The sequence below is a fragment of the Anomaloglossus baeobatrachus genome, chromosome 1 (genome assembly GCF_048569485.1).
Source record: "Anomaloglossus baeobatrachus isolate aAnoBae1 chromosome 1, aAnoBae1.hap1, whole genome shotgun sequence".
NCBI classification, from domain to species: domain Eukaryota; kingdom Metazoa; phylum Chordata; class Amphibia; order Anura; family Aromobatidae; genus Anomaloglossus; species Anomaloglossus baeobatrachus.
The window spans coordinates 32,349,214-32,368,319 of NC_134353.1; the positions used below are offsets into that span (position 1 = coordinate 32,349,214).

General features: G+C 44.6%; 1 protein-coding gene across 1 annotated transcript in view; it reads left to right on the forward strand.

Annotated features, from left to right (window-relative positions):
• The first annotated feature begins 1,098 nt into the window (after positions 1-1,098).
• The window catches only part of LOC142314623 (vomeronasal type-2 receptor 26-like), a 120,281-nt gene continuing 102,273 nt past the window's right edge, over positions 1,099-19,106 (forward strand). The window contains exon 1 of the mRNA XM_075352523.1: positions 1,099-1,232. Within this exon, the coding sequence (XP_075208638.1) occupies positions 1,099-1,232 (134 nt within the window). The remainder of the gene's footprint in view (positions 1,233-19,106) is intronic.

Sequence of the window (19,106 nt, forward strand, 5' to 3'; positions counted from 1 at the left end):
CACGCGTGCACCCCTTAGAACAGCCCCAGATATATATATATATATATATATATATATATATATTTTTAGTTACAAAGTAAATCAATTCCATAATAGAATTAGCATAAATAACAGGGAGAGGGGATAACTATGAATACCCTCCCAGCTATCAGCTGATCGGCAGCTGCTGTCATTCAAGAAGCTGTTCATTTTTAAAACTTTACTTGCTTGTGTTTCAAAACCTAACATCCTAGCTGACCACTAATGGTATGTTTAGAATCAGCCTGATAGTGCCAGTATAGCACTGGCTTTAGTTATATACCAAAATCCTGGTGATTGGTGTGCTTTAATACATCTATTAAAGAGATGAGATACAGGTAAAAGTGTGTGCTTGGGTCCAGGATCCAGACACCTGATGTTCGGGTTCGCTCATCCCTAAAAATAATGAATAATAATTTAAACAGAATTAATTTCACCCATCATTTTCTCCACACTGCCAAATGATCAGTTTATGGGGTTTTGTGTTGGGGCAATTTTTTTTCATACTGAACTTGGCACCTAAATCTCGAAGAAACTGTCCAGCTTCTACACAATGCAAGGATGACAACTGATGGGACGTAGAAAGGTCTTTGTGAATGAATTTGGACATCGGGTCATCTTCTGAATGATTGATATGACACACAGAACAGCAGATGTTAGCAAAATACCAAAACCTAGTGACCTACAATATATTGTAACTCATTCGTTGTGTTTAATTATATTTAAGTTTATTTATTTCCTTTACAATTCTAAGATTTCCTTCACACCTGAGATTGATCTTAATTTATTTATTTTCATTTTTGCTGAATACAATTTATTTATTTTAATTTTTGCTGAATACAATTTTATACATCATGTCTAAAATATGACTTAGCGGAAGATATAAAGCTCCCATCCTGTCATTGACCTGATATTTTCAGTAAAGATTCACATCTGTCATTTGAGAACAGTGAAGGTTCTTTACTAATGTCCCGTTACATTGCATGTGATTTTCCACTGAAGATTTGCTGGATATTACTTTTCTCCTTGACGCTTTGCTCTGCACAGTCACAGAGCTCGTCTCCTGGATGTCGTCTAACCATGAAGAACTATACATTTGAATATAAATATTCTCAAGCTGGAGACATTATCATAGGAGGAATCTTCACTGTACATTCACAGATAAGGCGATGGCAGTATGAAGGAGAAAAGTTCTACAAAATGGTTTGCGCGAAGTAAGTAATTCAGAGAAAAAAATCTCAAACCTAGTACAACATGAAATCCGCTTTCTGGGATTTGTGTGCTATAATTTTAGTTTTCTGATCAAAACAATGAAAAAAAATATAAGGGATCCTTTTGTTGGAGGTCCATTATTTGACAATTTGTAATTCAATCCAGATAAAATTTTGATAATTGTGCAGATAATTTGTGTATGCTCAATGTTTTGTGTAACTATATCATTACATTTTTTTTTTACTAGCAATTCGTCTTTTTAGTGACCTGAGTTATAAGAGAATAACATTTCCAAATGGGTGAAATGCAGCAGCTGTCGGCTGTCTACTATAGTTGACATGTTGCTGCATCAGTCACAATGGGTGTTGTCCCTGACCATAGCAAATGAACCCCTTAGATGCGGCTGTAAATAGTGGCTACCTCATCTAGATCGATTTTTCCCAAACTCCAGTCCTCATGGCTCCCAACAGGTCATGTTTTCAGGATTTCCTTAGCACTGAACAGGTGATGGAATTATTCTCAAGGCATCACCTGTGCAATATTAAGGAAAGCCTGAAAACATGACCTGTTGGGGTCCGTGAGGACCGGAGTTTGGAAAACACTAATCTAGATGGTTAATAGAGTGTGGGGGCTACCTCGTTAACCCAATCTTCATTCTGAGATGATAATTGGTGGTCCTGATGGTTGCCGTAGCAATTCAAGTCTACATTATGGCTTTGGAGTTTGGTGGCTTTAGTGGCCTGTTCAGAAATTAGCAACATGTAGCTGGTAAAAATATATTTTTTCATTCCTGTCATGCCATTTTACATTAATTCCTTAAATGCACAGGAAGGGTTAATAAACTACCTGACAGCAGTTTTGAATATGTTGAGGGGCGCTTTTTTTTAAAATGGTATCAGTTTTTGGGTTTTTCCAAGCTGTAGGTCCCTTGAAGTCACTTCAAAACCAAATAGGTTCCTAGAAAAATAAGTTTGGTAAATTTCAATTTTTAAACCTTCTAACTAGAGTTGAGCGCGGTTCGTGGTTCGTGGTTCTCCAGTTCGCGGCTCGAGTGATTTTGGGGCATGTTCTAGATCGAACTAGAACTCGAGCTTTTTGCAAAAGCTCGATAGTTCTAGAAACGTTCGAGAACGGTTCTAGCAGCCAAAAAACAGCTAAATCCTAGCTTGGTTTCTGCTGTAATAGTGTAAGTCACTCTGTGAATCAAACTATTATCACATTTCAGTGTATAGTGTGCGTGAACAGCGCCTTCAGATCACTGCTGTTTCTATAATGGCGATCGCCATTTTTTTTTTTTTTTTCTTGTCTTCCTTCCCTAAGCGCGCGCGTCTTGTGGGGCGGGCCAGCATGTCAGCCAATCACAGACACACACACAGCTAAGTGGACTTTGAGCCAGAGAAGCAACGGCATGTGTGATAGGATCTGCATGTCACATGTCCCTGCATTATAAAACCGGACATTTTCTTCACGAACGCCATTATCTGCCTTCTGCGTCTTTGGTGTCAGACATCAGAGTCGCAGCTCCGTCCTCCTGAGTCCTATAGCCGATACAGCTGTATGCGCTGCATACACAGCGTTAGACAGCTTAGGGAGAGCACATTCTAGCAGTCCTTTTAAGGGCTCAAAGCGGCAGGGTCAGAGAGCCATAAGTGACAGGTCCTGCAAACAGCAACAGCGTCTGTGTAGCCCAGGTCAGGGATTTCCTACCTGCATTTCACCATTAGGAGGGAATAGAAAGGCAGGCTTCCATTCCTCTACCCAGAGCCCCACAATCCTGCCACTGTACCCTCTTGTCCTCTGCACACTCCAACTCATTCTAAGTAAGCCATTATACTAGCAAACATTCAGTGTACCTAGTGGCATCCTATACGTGGCTATTGGACTTTGCTATAGTCCCACTAGTGCAAAGACATTTGCAGAGCACGTCTGCCTGCATTGCACACTACAACTTTTTTAAACTAAGCAATTTTACTAGCAAACACTCAGTGTACCTAGTGGCATCCTATACGTGGCTATTGGACTTTGCTATAGTCCCACTAGTGCCAAGACATTTGCAGAGCGCATCTGCCTGCGTTGCACACTCCAACGAATTATAACTAAGCCATTATACTAGCACACACTCAGTGTACCTAGTGGCATCCTATACGTGGCTATTGGACTTTGCTATAGTCCCACTAGTGCAAAGACATTAGCAGAGCACATCTGCCTGCATTGCACACTCCAAGTTTTTTAAACTAAGCAATTTTACTAGCAAACACTCAGTGTACCTAGTGGCATCCTATACGTGGCTATTGGACTTTGCTATAGTCCAACTAGTGCAAAGACATTTGCAGAGCACGTCTGCCTGCATTGCACACTACAACTTTTTTAAACTAAGCAATTTTACTAGCAAACACTCAGTGTACCTAGTGGCATCCGATACGTGGCTATTGGACTTTGCTATAGTCCCACTAGTGCCAAGACATTTGCAGAGCGCATCTGCCTGCGTTGCACACTCCAACTAATTATAACTAAGCCATTATACTTGCACACACTAAGTGTTTTTTAGTGGCATCCTATACGTGGCTATTGGACTTTGCTATAGTCCTACTAGTGCCAAGACATTTGCAGAGCGCATCTGCCTGCGTTGCACACTCCAACTAATTATAACTAAGCCATTATACTAGCACACACTCAGTGAACCTAGTGGCATCCTATACGTGGCTATTGGACTTTGCTATAGTCCCACTAGTGCCAAGACATTTGCAGCACGTCTGCCTGCGTTGCACACTCCAACTAATTATAACTAAGCCATTATACTAGCACACACTCAGTGTACCTAGTGGCATCCTATACGTGGCTATTGGACTTTGCTATAGTCCCACTAGTGCCAAGACATTTGCAGCACGTCTGCCTGCGTTGCACACTCCAACTAATTATAACTAAGCCATTATACTAGCACACACTCAGTGTACCTAGTGGCATCCTATACGTGGCTATTGGACTTTGCTATAGTCCCACTAGTGCCAAGACATTTGCAGCACGTCTGCCTGCGTTGCACACTCCAACTAATTATAACTAAGCCATTATACTAGCACACACTCAGTGTACCTAGTGGCATCCTATACGTGGCTATTGGACTTTGCTATAGTCCCACTAGTGCCAAGACATTTGCAGCACGTCTGCCTGCGTTGCACACTCCAACTAATTATAACTAAGCCATTATACTAGCACACACTCAGTGTACCTAGTGGCATCCTATACGTGGCTATTGGACTTTGCTATAGTCCCACTAGTGCAAAGACATTTGCAGAGCACGTCTGCCTGCATTGCACACTCCAACTAATTATAACTAAGCCATTATACTAGCACACACTCAGTGTACCTAGTGGCATCCTATACGTGGCTATTGGACTTTGCTATAGTCCCACTAGTGCCAAGACATTTGCAGCACGTCTGCCTGCGTTGCACACTCCAACTAATTATAACTAAGCCATTATACTAGCACACACTCAGTGTACCTAGTGGTATCCTATACGTGGCTATTGGACTTTGCTATAGTCCCACTAGTGCCAAGACATTTGCAGCACGTCTGCCTGCGTTGCACACTCCAACTAATTATAACTAAGCCATTATACTAGCACACACTCAGTGTACCTAGTGGCATCCTATACGTGGCTATTGGACTTTGCTATAGTCCCACTAGTGCCAAGACATTTGCAGCACGTCTGCCTGCGTTGCACACTCCAACTAATTATAACTAAGCCATTATACTAGCACACACTCAGTGTACCTAGTGGCATCCTATACATGGCTATTGGACTTTGCTATAGTCCCACTAGTGCCAAGACATTTGCAGCACGTCTGCCTGCGTTGCACACTCCAACTAATTATAACTAAGCCATTATACTAGCACACACTCAGTGTACCTAGTGGCATCCTATACGTGGCTATTGGACTTTGCTATAGTCCCACTAGTGCCAAGACATTTGCAGCACGTCTGCCTGCGTTGCACACTCCAACTAATTATAACTAAGCCATTATACTAGCACACACTCAGTGTACCTAGTGGCATCCTATACGTGGCTATTGGACTTTGCTATAGTCCCACTAGTGCAAAGACATTTGCAGAGCACGTCTGCCTGCATTGCACACTACAACTTTTTTAAACTAAGCAATTTTACTAGCAAAAACTCAGTGTACCTAGTGGCATCCTATACGTGGCTATTGGACTTTGCTATAGTCCTACTAGTGCCAAGACATTTGCAGAGCGCATCTGCCTGCGTTGCACACTCCAACTAATTATAACTAAGCCATTATACTAGCACACACTCAGTGAACCTAGTGGCATCCTATACGTGGCTATTGGACTTTGCTATAGTCCCACTAGTGCCAAGACATTTGCAGCACGTCTGCCTGCGTTGCACACTCCAACTAATTATAACTAAGCCATTATACTAGCACACACTCAGTGTACCTAGTGGCATCCTATACGTGGCTATTGGACTTTGCTATAGTCCCACTAGTGCCAAGACATTTGCAGCACGTCTGCCTGCGTTGCACACTCCAACTAATTATAACTAAGCCATTATACTAGCACACACTCAGTGTACCTAGTGGCATCCTATACGTGGCTATTGGACTTTGCTATAGTCCCACTAGTGCCAAGACATTTGCAGCACGTCTGCCTGCGTTGCACACTCCAACTAATTATAACTAAGCCATTATACTAGCACACACTCAGTGTACCTAGTGGCATCCTATACGTGGCTATTGGACTTTGCTATAGTCCCACTAGTGCCAAGACATTTGCAGCACGTCTGCCTGCGTTGCACACTCCAACTAATTATAACTAAGCCATTATACTAGCACACACTCAGTGTACCTAGTGGCATCCTATACGTGGCTATTGGACTTTGCTATAGTCCCACTAGTGCCAAGACATTTGCAGCACGTCTGCCTGCGTTGCACACTCCAACTAATTATAACTAAGCCATTATACTAGCACACACTCAGTGTACCTAGTGGCATCCTATACGTGGCTATTGGACTTTGCTATAGTCCCACTAGTGCCAAGACATTTGCAGCACGTCTGCCTGCGTTGCACACTCCAACTAATTATAACTAAGCCATTATACTAGCACACACTCAGTGTACCTAGTGGCATCCTATACGTGGCTATTGGACTTTGCTATAGTCCCACTAGTGCCAAGACATTTGCAGCACGTCTGCCTGCGTTGCACACTCCAACTAATTATAACTAAGCCATTATACTAGCACACACTCAGTGTACCTAGTGGCATCCTATACGTGGCTATTGGACTTTGCTATAGTCCCACTAGTGCCAAGACATTTGCAGCACGTCTGCCTGCGTTGCACACTCCAACTAATTATAACTAAGCCATTATACTAGCACACACTCAGTGTACCTAGTGGCATCCTATACGTGGCTATTGGACTTTGCTATAGTCCCACTAGTGCCAAGACATTTGCAGCACGTCTGCCTGCGTTGCACACTCCAACTAATTATAACTAAGCCATTATACTAGCACACACTCAGTGTACCTAGTGGCATCCTATACGTGGCTATTGGACTTTGCTATAGTCCCACTAGTGCCAAGACATTTGCAGCACGTCTGCCTGCGTTGCACACTCCAACTAATTATAACTAAGCCATTATACTAGCACACACTCAGTGTACCTAGTGGCATCCTATACGTGGCTATTGGACTTTGCTATAGTCCCACTAGTGCCAAGACATTTGCAGCACGTCTGCCTGCGTTGCACACTCCAACTAATTATAACTAAGCCATTATACTAGCACACACTCAGTGTACCTAGTGGCATCCTATACGTGGCTATTGGACTTTGCTATAGTCCCACTAGTGCCAAGACATTTGCAGCACGTCTGCCTGCGTTGCACACTCCAACTAATTATAACTAAGCCATTATACTAGCACACACTCAGTGTACCTAGTGGCATCCTATACGTGGCTATTGGACTTTGCTATAGTCCCACTAGTGCCAAGACATTTGCAGCACGTCTGCCTGCGTTGCACACTCCAACTAATTATAACTAAGCCATTATACTAGCACACACTCAGTGTACCTAGTGGCATCCTATACGTGGCTATTGGACTTTGCTATAGTCCCACTAGTGCCAAGACATTTGCAGCACGTCTGCCTGCGTTGCACACTCCAACTAATTATAACTAAGCCATTATACTAGCACACACTCAGTGTACCTAGTGGCATCCTATACGTGGCTATTGGACTTTGCTATAGTCCCACTAGTGCAAAGACATTTGCAGAGCACGTCTGCCTGCATTGCACACTACAACTTTTTTAAACTAAGCAATTTTACTAGCAAACACTCAGTGTACCTAGTGGCATCCTATACGTGGCTATTGGACTTTGCTATAGTCCTACTAGTGCCAAGACATTTGCAGAGCGCATCTGCCTGCGTTGCACACTCCAACTAATTATAACTAAGCCATTATACTAGCACACACTCAGTGAACCTAGTGGCATCCTATACGTGGCTATTGGACTTTGCTATAGTCCCACTAGTGCCAAGACATTTGCAGCACGTCTGCCTGCGTTGCACACTCCAACTAATTATAACTAAGCCATTATACTAGCACACACTCAGTGTACCTAGTGGCATCCTATACGTGGCTATTGGACTTTGCTATAGTCCCACTAGTGCCAAGACATTTGCAGCACGTCTGCCTGCGTTGCACACTCCAACTAATTATAACTAAGCCATTATACTAGCACACACTCAGTGTACCTAGTGGCATCCTATACGTGGCTATTGGACTTTGCTATAGTCCCACTAGTGCCAAGACATTTGCAGCACGTCTGCCTGCGTTGCACACTCCAACTAATTATAACTAAGCCATTATACTAGCACACACTCAGTGTACCTAGTGGCATCCTATACGTGGCTATTGGACTTTGCTATAGTCCCACTAGTGCCAAGACATTTGCAGCACGTCTGCCTGCGTTGCACACTCCAACTAATTATAACTAAGCCATTATACTAGCACACACTCAGTGTACCTAGTGGCATCCTATACGTGGCTATTGGACTTTGCTATAGTCCCACTAGTGCCAAGACATTTGCAGCACGTCTGCCTGCGTTGCACACTCCAACTAATTATAACTAAGCCATTATACTAGCACACACTCAGTGTACCTAGTGGCATCCTATACGTGGCTATTGGACTTTGCTATAGTCCCACTAGTGCCAAGACATTTGCAGCACGTCTGCCTGCGTTGCACACTCCAACTAATTATAACTAAGCCATTATACTAGCACACACTCAGTGTACCTAGTGGCATCCTATACGTGGCTATTGGACTTTGCTATAGTCCCACTAGTGCCAAGACATTTGCAGCATGTCTGCCTGCGTTGCACACTCCAACTAATTATAACTAAGCCATTATACTAGCACACACTCAGTGTACCTAGTGGCATCCTATACGTGGCTATTGGACTTTGCTATAGTCCCACTAGTGCCAAGACATTTGCAGAGCGCATCTGCCTGCGTTGCACACTCCAACTAATTATAACTAAGCCATTATACTAGCACACACTCAGTGAACCTAGTGGCATCCTATACGTGGATATTGGACTTTGCTATAGTCCCACTAGTGCCAAGACATTTGCAGCACGTCTGCCTGCGTTGCACACTCCAACTAATTATAACTAAGCCATTATACTAGCACACACTCAGTGTACCTAGTGGCATCCTATACGTGGCTATTGGACTTTGCTATAGTCCCACTAGTGCCAAGACATTTGCAGCACGTCTGCCTGCGTTGCACACTCCAACTAATTATAACTAAGCCATTATACTAGCACACACTCAGTGTACCTAGTGGCATCCTATACGTGGCTATTGGACTTTGCTATAGTCCCACTAGTGCCAAGACATTTGCAGCACGTCTGCCTGCGTTGCACACTCCAACTAATTATAACTAAGCCATTATACTAGCACACACTCAGTGTACCTAGTGGCATCCTATACGTGGCTATTGGACTTTGCTATAGTCCTACTAGTGCCAAGACATTTGCAGAGCGCATCTGCCTGCGTTGCACACTCCAACTAATTATAACTAAGCCATTATACTAGCACACACTCAGTGTACCTAGTGGCATCCTATACGTGGCTATTGGACTTTGCTATAGTCCCACTAGTGCCAAGACATTTGCAGCACGTCTGCCTGCGTTGCACACTCCAACGAATTATAACTAAGTTACATTGTCAGGGATATTTATTCTTTATTATTCTGCTGTTAATAAAGCTAGACCACCACTGCAATCTTCACCACCTCTCAATTTTTACTACCACATTTTCAGTCCACAATCTTGTCGCAATCAACATGAGTGGCAAAATGACAGATGCTGGTGGAAAGGGGAAGAGGCGTGGTGGAAAAGGCAAAAAAGGTTTTGTCAGTGGGGAAGGTGCCAAAGCTCCATTATCATCTGCTGAAGATAGACCATCTACTAGCAAAAGTAAGATGTCTACTACTTATTGTGGACAATCCGATGTGCTCCCTTTTTTACGGACACGAACAAGAGGAACAAAGGTAGATGATGGGCAAAAAAGGAAAATGCTTGAATGGATCTCAAGTGGTCCAACAAGTGCCCTCTTAGCCACTTCAAGTACCGCATCCAAAAAACACCATTCCTCTGAGTTGTCATCCCAATCACACTTGATTTCTCCCAGCTCTGAAGTCTCCATCAGCCCTGCACAGTATGGTGGAACTGAGATGGCTGAGTCTGCAGAGCTGTTCAGTCACACTATAGCCTGGGAATCAGAGGTCTGCTCCCAAGCTACAGTGAGTACAGAACAGGAAATGGTCTGCAGTGATGCCCAGAACCTTTGTGACTCAGATTCAGGCCGTGAGGACCAAGTTTCTGAGCATAATGTTGACCCTTTGTCACAAACTGTAACACCTGTGGTTATAGACAATGAGGAACATACTGATAAAGATGAGACGCAGATACCCGATTGGGATGACAACTTAAATATTCGGTCAGGGCAAGAAGAGGCTCGGTCTGAGGGGGAGGGGAGTGCGAACACAACAATTGATGATGACGTTCTAGATCCCACCTACTGTCAACCCCCAGTCAGGCACTCGAGGAGGTCAACAGAGGCGGTGGAGGAGGATGCAACCGACGACGAAGTTACCTTGCGCCTTCCTGGACAGAGTCGGAGCACTGGTAGCACGTCTACAACTGCATCCTCAGCCACCACTCTGCCTATGAGCATTATTCGGGGTGGATCAACAGGTCGCATGGCCTCTAAGCCTTGCCTAGCCTGGGCCTTTTTTCACATCGAAAAAGATCGCCCAACTCATGTGATATGTAACATTTGTCATGATTCTGTTAGTAGAGGTCAAAACCTCAGCAGTTTGACAACTTCTTCCATGAATCGTCACATGAATAAATATCATAAGTCCCGGTGGGAAGCTCACCGTGCTGCAATGCCGGCTAGCGGAGCGAACCATCCACCGCCCGCCCCTTCCAGTGCATCCGCGCGCTCTTCATCTTCTAGGACTGTGGGGACAGCTGTCACACCTGTTTTTCCACGCAAAACTTCCACCACTGTAACCGCAACAGGCAGTTTGCTTGTAAGGTCGTCAGTTGGTTTGGAAGGGGAAACAAGTGAGTGTGTACAGCTCTCTCAGACATCGATAGCACCAACGTTGGATGAAGGCAACATCATGTCTCCGCCTGCACTTTCCTCACAAACCTGCATTTTTCCAGGGACACCCTACTCAACACCGTCTACACACAGCAGCCAGATCTCTGTCCCTCAGATGTGGTCAAATAAAAGGCCACTTCCTCCGACCCATGACAAAGCTAAGAGGTTGACTCTATCCCTCTGTAAGCTGTTGGCTACCGAAATGCTGCCTTTCCGCTTAGTGGACACACAGGATTTTAGAGACCTTATGTCTGTCGCTGTGCCCCAGTACCAGATGCCTAGTCGCCACTACTTCTCTAAGAAAGGTGTGCCCGCGCTACACCAGCATGTCGCACACAACATCACCGCTTCCTTGAGAAACTCTGTGTGTGAACGGGTGCATTTCACCACCGATACTTGGACCAGTAAGCATGGACAGGGACGTTACATGTCGCTGACTGGGCACTGGGTAACTATGGTGATAGATGGTGAAGGGTCTGCTGCACAAATCTTGCCGTCCCCACGACTTGTGTGTCAATCCTCTGTCTGTCCAAGTTCCGCCACAGCTTCTGCATCCTCCACCTCATCTGGGTCCTCCACCTCCGCCCCAAGCCTGCCTGGTCAGGCCACCAGCGTTCTCACTGCGCAGAAGGAATCACGCACGCCTCATTACTATGCTGGCAGCCGAGCGCAACGGCATCAGGCGGTCTTTAGCTTGACATGTCTTGGTAATAAGAGTCACACAGCTGAGGAGTTGTGGTCAGCTCTGCGGTCCGAGTTTAATAAATGGTTGTCTCCACTCAACCTGCAGCCTGGTAAGGCCGTGTGCGACAATGCTGCAAACCTGGGTGCGGCCCTTCGCCTGGGCAAGGTGACACACGTACCTTGTATGGCTCACGTGTTGAACCTTGTCGTGCAGCAATTTTTAACACACTATCCCGGCCTAGATGGCCTTCTGAACAGGGCACGAAAACTGTCTGCTCACTTCCGGCGTTCAAGCGCCGCAGCTGAGCGACTTGCATCGCTACAGAAGTCTTTCGGCCTGCCGGTTCATCGCCTGAAATGCGATGTGGCGACACGCTGGAATTCAACTCTCCACATGTTACAGCGACTGTGGCAGCACCGCAGAGCCCTGGTGCAATACGTCATGACGTATAGCCTGGGCCAACGAGATGCAGAGGTGGGGCAGATCACCCTGATGGAGTGGTCTCAGATCAAGGACCTATGCACCCTTCTGCACAGTTTCGACATGGCGACGAATATGTTTAGCTCTGACAATGCCATTATCAGCATGACGATTCCAGTCATTTACATGCTGGAGCACACGCTAAACACTATTCGGAGTCAGGGGGTGGGACAACATGAAGGGGAGGAACTACAGGAGGATTCATATGTGCAAGGGACAACAACATCACCAAGGTCCAGACGTTCATCATCACCAACGCAGCAGGCATGGGACCATGGGGAACAGGGATCGACAAGGGCGCATAGTAGCAGGCGAAATGTTGAGCAAGGTGCAGGAGAACATGAAGAAATGGAGGACGAACTGTCCATGGACATGGAAGACTCAGCGGATGAGGGAGACCTTGGTCAAATTTCAGTTGAAAGAGGTTGGGGGGAGATGTCAGAGGAAGAAAGAACGGGTAGCACCTCTATGCCACAAACACAGCGTGGACTTGGTCCGCATGGCTGCGCAAGACACATGAGTGCCTTTTTGTTGCACTACCTCCAACATGACAGTCGTATTGTCAAAATTAGAAGTGATGATGACTACTGGATTGCCACACTATTAGATCCCCGGTACAAGTCCAAATTTTGTGACATAATTCCAGCCAGAGAAAGGGACGCACGTATGCAGGAGTATCAGCAGAAGCTGTTACTCGATCTTAGCTCGGCTTTTCCACCAAACAACCGTGCAGGTGCAGGGAGGGAATCTCCCAGTTGTAACTTGACAAACATGGGACGGTCTCGTCATCTTCACCAGTCTACCCGTACCAGTAGGACCGTATCTGGTGCCGGTAACAGCAATTTTATGGAATCTTTTCATAATTTTTTTAGACCCTCTTTTGCAAGGCCACCAGAGACAACAAGTCTGACACATACTCAACGGCTGGAGAGGATGATACAGGAGTATCTCCAAATGAACATCGATGCCATGACTGTGCAACTGGAGCCTTGCTCCTTTTGGGCTTCAAACATAGAAAAATGGCCAGAGCTCTCCAGTTACGCCTTGGAGATTTTGTCGTGTCCAGCTGCCAGCGTTGTCTCTGAACGTGTATTCAGTGCTGCTGGGTGTGTGCTGACAGATAAGCGCACGCGTCTGTCCAGTGACAATGTGGACAGACTGACGTTCATCAAAATGAACAAGTCATGGATCCAGAAGGAATTTACTACCCCTGTGTCATCCTGGGGAGAGTAAATGCTTGTGGATTTGGAATGTGCTTGATGCAAATCAAAACATCCTGTTTGCAACTAGGGCCCAAGTGCTGCCACTGATGGGGTGGGTGTCTGTGTGGCCCAATTTTTGGAAAAAAGGGAGACTCCGCTTGGAGTAACCCTTGCTTACATTGTTTTTAAAAGAAGCCAAGATGAACAAGTCATGGGTCAGCAAAGACTTTGCTACCTACCCCGGTGTCATCCTGGGGACGGTTAATTATGGGGTATTTTTGAATGTGATTGATGCAAATCAAAACATCCTGTTTGTAACTAGGGCCCAAGTGCTGCCACTGATGGGGTGGGTGTCTGTGTGGCCCAATTTTTGGAAAAAAAGGGAGACTCCACTTGGAGTAACCCTTGCTTGATGTGTTTTTAAAAGAAGCCAAGATGAACAGAGCTGGGATCAGCAAAGACTTTGCTACCTACCCCGGTGTCATCCTGGGGACGGATAAGAATGGCGTATTTTTGAATGTGCTTGATGCAAATCAAAACATCCTGTTTGCAACTAGGGCCCAAGTGCTGCCACTGATGGGGTGGGTGTCTGTGTGGCCCAATTTTTGGAAAAAAAGGGAGACTCCGCTTGGAGTAACCCTTGCTTGATGTGTTTTTAAAAGAAGCCAAGATGAACAGAGCTGGGATCAGGAAAGACTTTGCTACCTACCCCGGTGTCATCCTGGGGACGGATAAGAATGGCGTATTTTTGAATGTGCTTGATGCAAATCAAAACATCCTGTTTGCAACTAGGGCCCAAGTGCTGCCACTGATGGGGTGGGTGTCTGTGTGGCCCAATTTTTGGAAAAAAAGGGAGACTCCGCTTGGAGTAACCCTTGCTTGATGTGTTTTTAAAAGAAGCCAAGATGAACAGAGCTGGGATCAGCAAAGACTTTGCTACCTACCCCGGTGTCATCCTGGGGACGGATAAGAATGGCGTATTTTTGAATGTGCTTGATGCAAATCAAAACATCCTGTTTGCAACTAGGGCCCAAGTGCTGCCACTGATGGGGTGGGTGTCTGTGTGGCTCAATTTTTGGAAAAAAAGGGAGACTCCGCTTGGAGTAACCCTTGCTTGATGTGTTTTTAAAAGAAGCCAAGATGAACAGAGCTGGGATCAGGAAAGACTTTGCTACCTACCCCGGTGTCATCCTGGGGACGGATAAGAATGGCGTATTTTTGAATGTGCTTGATGCAAATCAAAACATCCTGTTTGCAACTAGGGCCCAAGTGCTGCCACTGATGGGGTGGGTGTCTGTGTGGCCCAATTTTTGGAAAAAAAGGGAGACTCCGCTTGGAGTAACCCTTGCTTGATGTGTTTTTAAAAGAAGCCAAGATGAACAGAGCTGGGATCAGGAAAGACTTTGCTACCTACCCCGGTGTCATCCTGGGGACGGATAAGAATGGCGTATTTTTGAATGTGCTTGATGCAAATCAAAACATCCTGTTTGCAACTAGGGCCCAAGTGCTGCCACTGATGGGTTGGGTGTCTGTGTGGCCCAATTTTTGGAAAAAAGGGAGACTCCGCTTGGAGTAACCCTTGCTTACATTGTTTTTAAAAGAAGCCAAGATGAACAAGTCATGGGTCAGCAAAGACTTTGCTACCTACCCCGGTGTCATCCTGGGGATGGATAAGAATGGCGTATTTTTGAATGTGCTTGATGCAAATGTAGCTGTGAAGTGTACAACTGGGGCACAACTGCTGCCACTGAAGGGGTGGGTGTGTGTGTGGCCCAATTTTTGGAAAAAATGGAGACTCCGCTTGGAGTCACCTTGCGGTGTTTTACATGATTTTAGAAGGGCGTGCCATGCCTATATCTGTGTGTCCTCCTCTTTTTCCTTGTCCAGCTGTTTTGTTTTCGCATGAGTATATGTCCTTGTCACTTTCCAATGTGTTTGAGTTGTTTGTCACCTTTAGGACACCTTTGAGGGTGTTTTCTAGGTGTTTTTCTGTGTTTGTGATTGCCTGCCATTGTTTCCTATGCAGTTCGAGTTCGGTTCGTCGAACGTTCGACGAACCGAACTCGAACGGGAGGTCTGTTCGGCGAACCAACCTCGAGCCGAACCGCGACCGGTTCGCTCATCTCTACTTCTAACATCCTTTAGAAAATTAAAAGATGTTTGACAAATGGTGTTTATGTCAGGTAGGCATAAGGGAAATGTAATTTATCAACTATTTTGTGTGGCGTGACTATCTACATTAGGCTGGATTCACACGAATTTATAGCATCCGATGCGAGTGGTAATGACCTTCGGCTCCCACTCATGTGACTGACCCAATCCTACAGCTGGGATTAATCTCCCCATCCCCTCCATTGTCAAATGATGCGATTATCGCATTGCACTCGGATGTCATCTGAGTGCAGTTCAATGTTTCACTCGCACCCATAGACTTGTATAGGTTGTATAGGCTACAACTTTTCTCTCATCCAAAATCTGGATGCGAGAAAAGCTGACCATCTGCTCTGCCTCATTGACTAATATTGGTCCGAGTGCAATACCAGATTTTCTTGCATTGTACATGACCGATTCATACATAATGTTACTGCCCGCGGTCCTCCGGCGGCAGCATGCCGCGATCGGCACACATCTCAGCTGATTTTCACAGCTGAGATGTGTGCCTGCTAGGCACGAGCAGAATCGTTATCTGCTCGTGCCGATTAACCCCTTATATGGCGCTGTCAATATGTGACAGCGCCATTATAAGCGCGATCGCGGTAAAGTTTTACTTACCGCCCGATACCGGAAGTAACGTGACGCGATCACGTGACTTCCGATAGTTGTCATGGTAGCACAGGGTCATGTGATGACTCCTGTACTACTCCTGCCTTGCTTTCACTTTCGCTGTGCCCGGGGCACAGCAAAAGAGAAAGAGAGCATATCTCCTGTTTACAGCCTTGTAGCTGTGATCAGCAGATACTGCAGAGCGATCGGAATGCTGATCGCAATAGCCCCCTAGGGGGACTAGTAAAATAAAAAAAAAGTTAAAAAAAGTTTTAAAAAATTAAAAAAAAACAAAAAAACCTAAAATTTCAAATCACCCCCCATTCGCCCCATTGAAAATTAAAGGGTTAAAAAAAATAAAAATATACACACATTTGGTATCACCGCGTTCAGAAACGCCCGATCTATCAAAATATAAAATCAATTAACCTGATCAGTATACGGCGTAGCGGCAAAAAAATTCCAAACGCCAAAATGACGTTTTTTTCTCGCCACAACTTTTGCGCAAAATGCAATAAGAGGTAATCAAAATGTAGCATCTGCGCAAAAATGGTACCGTTAAAAACGTCAGCTCGAGACGCAAAAAATAAGCCATCACTGAGCCATAGATCCCGAAAAATGAGAACGCTACGGGTCACGGAATATGGCGTAAAACGTGCGCCACTTTTTTTGGACAAACTTCCGATTTTTTTTAACCCCTTATATAAAAGTAAACCTATACATGTTTAGTGTCTGCGAACTCACACTGACCTGAGGCATCACACCCACACTTCAATTTTACCATATAGTGAACACAGTGAATAAAATATCTCAAAAACCATAGTGCTATCCAACTTTTTTTGCAATTTTTCTGCATTTGGAATTTTTTTGCCATTTTCCAGTACACTATATGGTAAAACTGATGGTTTCATTTAAAAATACAGCTCGTTCCGCAAAAAATGAGCCCTCACATGACTATATTGATTGAAAAATAAAAAAGTTACGTCTCTCAGAAAAAGAATGGCGAAAAAAAAAACGGAAAGAGAAAAATCGGCCGGTCGTGAAGGGGTTAAAGTGATAACTATTCAAAGGTTGAAAATTGCAAATTTTTAAAAAATATTTTCTAATTTCTGACATTTTTATAATTAAATACAAAACATATCTAGTTAAATTTACTACTAACATCAAGTACAATGTATCACAAAAAAAACGGTCTCAAAATCACTGAGATGTGATGAAGCATTCCAGAGTTATTACATCATAAAGTGACATATGTCCGACTTGAAAATGTTGCCTCGTCACGAAGGGGTTAACTACTCTTCATAAAAAACAAAGAGTTGTGTGAAACTTCATTATGACTCATAAATATCTAATGTGATATAAAGAGGATTTTTTTTTATATAGAGATATGTAAAACTTTGAATTGAAGAGTAGAGATGAGCGAACCCGAACTGTAAAGTTCGGGGATCATACTGAACACCAGGTGTATAGGTATTAGACCCGAAAATGGACTTCTAACTGTCCATCCGTCTTTCCATTTGGGTTATCTATCTGAATAAAGCTTGTTTTGCAGCACAGCCAATCACCAAGCTTTTAGGCTGTAGCCACTTCCAGAGCCTTTGCATCTATGCCAAGTATTGTCATGACTGTGATTGGCTGACACACCACGTAACCTGGCCTGTATAAAGGCCATATTGCAGGTTACACAGCCATTTTGCTGTGACTAGTAGAGGGATGGGATGCTATTAGGGTGAGGGATAGTGATAGGTTCCATTGTGGCTTGATCTTACACAATCTCTTTGTGGAGACTGTGAACCAAGTGGACGCAATCTCTGAAAAACATTTAGTGCACTGCACCAGGCTCTGTGTGGTTATTCTATAACAAGATCTATTTGGCCACTATGCACCATTTTCTGTGTGCTAAAACTCCAAAAACAGCACTGTGTGGACACTGTGCATCATGTTTTCTTGGCTCATTCTCTGAAATGCTTTTAGTGTACTGCACCAGGCCCTATGTGGCTAATCTATAACAAGCTCTAGTTGGCCATTGAACACCAGATTACGTGAGCTTAATCTCCAAGAAAGCACTGTGTAGACACTGTGCACCAGGTTTTGTGGCCTCAATCTCTGAAAAAGCTTTTATTACAACTTATATCAAGTTCTATTTGGCCACTATGCACCAGATTATGTGGGCTTACTCTCCAAAAAAAGCTCTGTCACTCCACTGCTTCAGGCTCTCTGTGGGTACTCAGAAGAAAGGGTGAATGTAAGTAGCCTTCAAAAAGGGCCCTTGGGGGCACTTAGCATACAGGCTGTGTAATAATACTGGTGTTCCATTCATGCCATTCCCATATATGTTGCAGACCAAATCTGTTGTGCACCGAACAATGCCATCATTAGAAAAGTCCACATAACCATGGGTATATCAATGAGTAAGTATGGGCAGGGACATTGCATCTCTTTAACTGACCATCGAATAAATGTAGTGGTGGCTGATTCAGAGGCGAAAGGCGTTCAAGCACGTATCCTACCCCCTACTTAGGATCACTGGAGTATTCTGTATCAGTGTTGCCTCCTCCTACTCTGCTTCTTTCACCACTTCCTCATTCAGTCAAAAAAAGACCTGCACCACCAGCTTCAGCACAGCCATAGGGAAATGGTAGATGGCTGTTCGGAAACTACTGCACAGGATCCGTGGACGGGGATCAAACAACAGACAGATGAGTGGTTGTTGACGGTTAACCTGAGGAATGGCCTGATGTTGTGCAATAATAGGCGAAATCTTGTAGCAGGTCTAGACCTAGGCAATTTGATGTGCATCCCTTCTCTGGAATATGTGCTGAATTTGGTGATGCAGAGCTTCCTTAAAAATGACTTACATATTTAAGAGCTGCTGCATAAAGTGCAGGTAGTCTCTGCGCACTTTTAGCATTGTCATTCTGCTGCAGCTTACCTCTCTGTGCTACAGAGCCACTTTGGCCTTCTTGCTCACCTCCTTATGTGGGACAAACCAACAAGCATATCCTGGGAGACGGAGGATTTCGAGAAATTTTGGTTTTAAATTTCAAT